Genomic DNA, 4651 nt, shown 5'->3' on the forward strand with positions numbered 1-4651 from the left:
TTATTGGTTATTTGATTCAATTATTATATTTACATTTATGCACATAAGTGGGCTAATCTTTTATAGGAAAAAAAAATACATAACTCAATAAAATTATGAAGTATATAGTAAGGGTATATTTGTTTCACTTTTTAAAAACAGTTTTTTATTTTTAAAAATATAGTACAAATTTGAATTATATTTTATCTTTAAAAATTTGTTTTTAAAAAGCGAAAAAAACGTATTTTATGTTTTACTTGAATAAACGATTGACTTTTTAGAATTGCTGGTCACTTTTCTTTTTAGTAAGTCAATATACCTCTTAATAGCATTCTTGAGATCGAAAAATTCTTTGTTAAGGGGCATGAAGAACTTCTCTATTTGTAAATCAATCGTCGAGTAATAACAAATTTAATATCATACGTTGAATTATTATCAAGTTCCCATAAAAGCTCACTTATTTTAACTTTTAATTTGATAACTTGAAGGATTATTAACGGGAAACATTCTGTGGAAGCATACAAAATAAAATAAAATAGAATCCCAAAATACACGAAGAAAGCAAAGTTTAAATATCATAATATGAAAACCATCTACGAATTATCTCATAAGCCTCTCTAGGCTTCTGGTATTGAACTACGTGGCTCCCTCCCTGTAAGCATAGGTACATGCATTCAATTTTGATAACATTAGTCATTTCATATATAGACACTTGTATTTATTTATTATTTTGCTAAATTGTTTTGAAGAAAATTCAAACAATTATCGTTAACAAAATAAAGTGAAAGGATGTTCATGTACTTTATTTAATAATAATAATAATAATTAAAAATTAATCATCACCGTATTGCAAAATTTATAGTGTTACTTGCCTTAACAGTTACATATGTTAGGTGATATTCGTTCCTTTCGTATTCCTCGGTATACCTATGAGAAGAAGAAAAAACCAAAAATGTATGAACTCAAACCTTCTCATAATAATAAAAAAATCAAATAATAAATTTCATGAAATTAAGTAAACATATGCATCTAACTAACCCTGCCACTTCGCCACCGATGAACCATGCACGCCAACTGCTACTCAACTTCATATTTTGAGACTTTATTATAGAATGTGTACTAAGATATGGTACGTCCATATCAAGATCGCCGCTAACAAAAGGAAAAAAAAAACTTTAAGTTGCTTAACCATACCCTTAGAATAAATTTATTTTGATTATGTAATGTGCAAATAACCAAATGATTTTAGAAACTTACATGTAAATTAATGATCGAAGATTTGTGGTTGTGAGACTCTGAAGATATTCAACAACACTAGGAACATTCTTTGTATATGCATCAATAAATGCATCAGTAATATTACATCTTCGGACACCCCCTTTTGTTCCCTATACATTTCACATTACAAATTTTCTTAGTTATGCAAAATTCAATTTCTATATTGAAGGGTACCGTATACATTATCAGTTAACACACGTTACCTCTCTAACATTGAGATTCTTTCGAACATTTGGATCATTTGCCCATTTATCACTAAGTGTAAATTTGTCCGTCTTCAATGATAGGTGTGAAAATTATAGAAACTTCTGTCAGAAATATGCAATGTATAGAGAAAGAGATAGGGCCTTGCTAATTACCTCACACGTGAATGATGAATAGTGGGTAGCCATGATGTCTCCCAAGAGAATTCTTTGATTGTTGGGAAACCCAGCGAGACAACTTGGGTCCAAGATTTGATCAAAACTTACGTAGCGGACTAACTAAGCAACATAATTAAGTGTTAAATTAATAAAAAATAATAATATAGACCTTTCCTAACACCCTAGCCTTTTACTATATATGGGGATTTCATTGCATTCCCTTGAAATGGTACATTATATTTATGCATATTTACTTTTGCACCCCTTTTTTTATTAGTTACACCACCTTTTTTTATATTTTTAGAAATAATATTCGGAAAAATATTACTCATTTCTAGAAATTAAATTCTAAAATTTAATTTTTAGAAAGCGTTATCAAAAGCAATGGACTATAATTGTTAGGATAGCACATAAACAAATTCAAATTCAGTTCAAAATCACGACAAAAAAAAAAATTAAATCAAGTTCAAAATATAAATAAATTGTAAAAGATACTCACCTCTGAGTAAACTTCATAATCTGACATGCAATTTGTATTGTTTGGATTAATATTGATGTAATCCCCATTACAATTAGCTTTCATTGACTGTAAAAGAGAAATAGCACCTTAATCCACATAATGATACCTTTTAAGAATATTAGCAAACAAAGCGAAATGAATTAAAGAGAGCATGAGGAGTACTATCCTTACATCATCAAAGTCTAATTAGAACATTGAGCAATACACTTCATACAATGTGTAAACTAATAATAATAATAATAATAATAACTACAGCATCTAAACTACCCTTAGCAGAAATGATAGTAAATGAGTTGAATTATAACCTCATATAGCTCATTCGATATTAATGTTCGTTGTTGAGAATATTGAACTCTTGCATTGAAATCCAAGTAAGTGTCAAGTAATGCACTTGCAAGCACAAAACCCTAGTGAAGTTCAAACAAAGATCAAATGTGACTAAGATATATTCTTTGAAACCAAAATGTTATATCAAACAAAATAAATCATGAGCATTTTAGTATACTTTAAAGTTTAGGAGAGGGAAATATCCTGCTTTATAACCTGCAAGTCAGTAAAAATATTCATCATAAAACAATTTGGAGCACAATAAAAAAAAAACAATTTTATTGGTGGAATCAATGGCAAATCAATTAATGTTCACCTTCATATACTTTTTGTACCAGGGGAGGAACAAATAAGCCTGCATACGAACCACCACCTATATAAGCTGGATTTGATTGAAATTTGGGGTGATCCACAAGCCACTTCATACAATGTAGAGAAACAAATAAGACAATCATTACTACAAATCATGACATTCTAAATAAGAACATAAAATATAATAGCAAATAGAAGTTTCAGCAAAAATAATAGTTTAAAATAACGTAAACCTTTTGTAGAAAATCATAGATATGTTCCACCGTTTGCTTATCATTGGTATAATAACCTTGTTGGGTTTTTGAGTAAGAAAATCCTGTACCAATTGGTGCATCGACATATAATATGTTGAGTACCTGCGATTTAACATGCGTTATTTTTCAAATTGAGAGGTTAATATTTAATTACCATAACAAGCTTAAAACCATTCTGTGTTTTTTTTTTTAATAACTCAAGTTTTTGAGATGATTAACGATGATTTATATGTAGTTGCATTCTTCTTAACTTTATTCTTTAAAATTAAATGTCAGTTAATAGTCACACATTTTGAATTCAATCGGTTTAAGTATCTAAAAGTATTAAATTTGTATTTATTTATTAACGAACATATATTTAATGAATAATTAAATACACTTAAGATACCAAGAATGAAAGATAGTATTTATTTTATAATTTATTAATATAGTATAATTAATAATTAAATAATATTAGATTTGTTCAATATATGCAGCAGGTAAAGATGAAGAACACCTTTGACCAAGAGTTTGGATTTAGACGAAGTTCCGGAATAGTCCCATTAACCTTGTCATAATTCAACATCAACGGCCCTGCAAAAGATTTTTAAACAAGAAACATGAAAATTATGTTGTATGATCAATTATCACAATATAATAATTATTAAAAAGTCTATTTTTCTAGCTAATTTAAAAATGCACTTAGTTTTAAGTACTTGTATGGTTAAAATGATGAGAACTTAATATTATCTACACTCCCATTGATACTTGCTTTCTTTTGAAACTTAGTTTTATATATATCAATGTATAAACTCCCATCAATAGTTGATATTTATAATACTATTTTTTGTAATTTTAGAGAAGTTAAGAGGATTTATGACATAAATATGTACCGTTTTCATATAAGAAACCTGAAAGGCCAGAACAACCAGGTCCCCCAATAAGCCAAAGTAGGAGTGGATCATTCATGGGACTCCTTTCAGACTCAACGAAGTAATAAAATAGCTGCACCTCTTCTCTTTCATCCACTCCTACGTACCTGTATTAGAGGGTACATACGTTGTAGTAGGTTAAATTTAGCCACTTTAATTTCTTAATTATTAGTTAGTAGTTTTCTTTATTGAAAATAAATGTATTTTAATTTGATAATATTTGAAAATAAAAATATAAATGATTATAGCCTTACCCATGTAGCATGATCAATGAATAAGCGACTCACCCGGTTTCCAACGTGAATGGAAGATGCCCAAAACCTGGTAGAGATTTGACGATGAAATTTGAAGATGCGATGTGCAACAAATGCAGTGTGGTAACCAAAATGCACCATGCCTTCGAAACCCTAGCCATTGTGCCACTGTGTGATCATATAACACACTCTATAGACGAGGGTATATATATTTATAATAACAGTTTGAATGAATACATCACGTTATTTAAATATTGGATATGAGAATTTGGATTCGATTACTGCTCAGAGATCTGTGCAGCTCCCTTCGATGAATTAATTATCTTGTCTTTTTGCACTTTCACGTTAACTTTTCTTTGCTCACAAATTTGGATATATATAAAATACAATCTTCATTTCTCTTTATACATTAAAAATTGTTTTATTTATTTGTTCATGTAAGAGTTTAAAATGA

General features: G+C 28.8%; 1 protein-coding gene across 1 annotated transcript; it reads right to left on the reverse strand.

The window, feature by feature from the left end:
- Positions 1 to 547: 547 nt before the first annotated feature.
- LOC113857361 (serine carboxypeptidase-like 7) lies at positions 548 to 4358 on the reverse strand. The gene is made up of 13 exons (XM_027489141.1): positions 4231 to 4358; positions 3905 to 4050; positions 3529 to 3605; positions 3012 to 3134; positions 2783 to 2885; positions 2645 to 2682; positions 2445 to 2546; positions 2119 to 2205; positions 1461 to 1532; positions 1237 to 1367; positions 1018 to 1131; positions 852 to 906; positions 548 to 631 (listed from the first exon to the last, which is right to left on the reverse strand). Exons 1-13 carry the CDS (start codon positions 4356 to 4358, stop codon positions 548 to 550), a joined length of 1260 nt encoding a protein of 419 aa, XP_027344942.1.
- Positions 4359 to 4651: the final 293 nt, after the last annotated feature.

The sequence above is a fragment of the Abrus precatorius genome, unplaced genomic scaffold (assembly GCF_003935025.1).
Source record: "Abrus precatorius isolate BTA unplaced genomic scaffold, Abrus_2018 Scaffold1, whole genome shotgun sequence".
NCBI lineage: Eukaryota > Viridiplantae > Streptophyta > Magnoliopsida > Fabales > Fabaceae > Abrus > Abrus precatorius.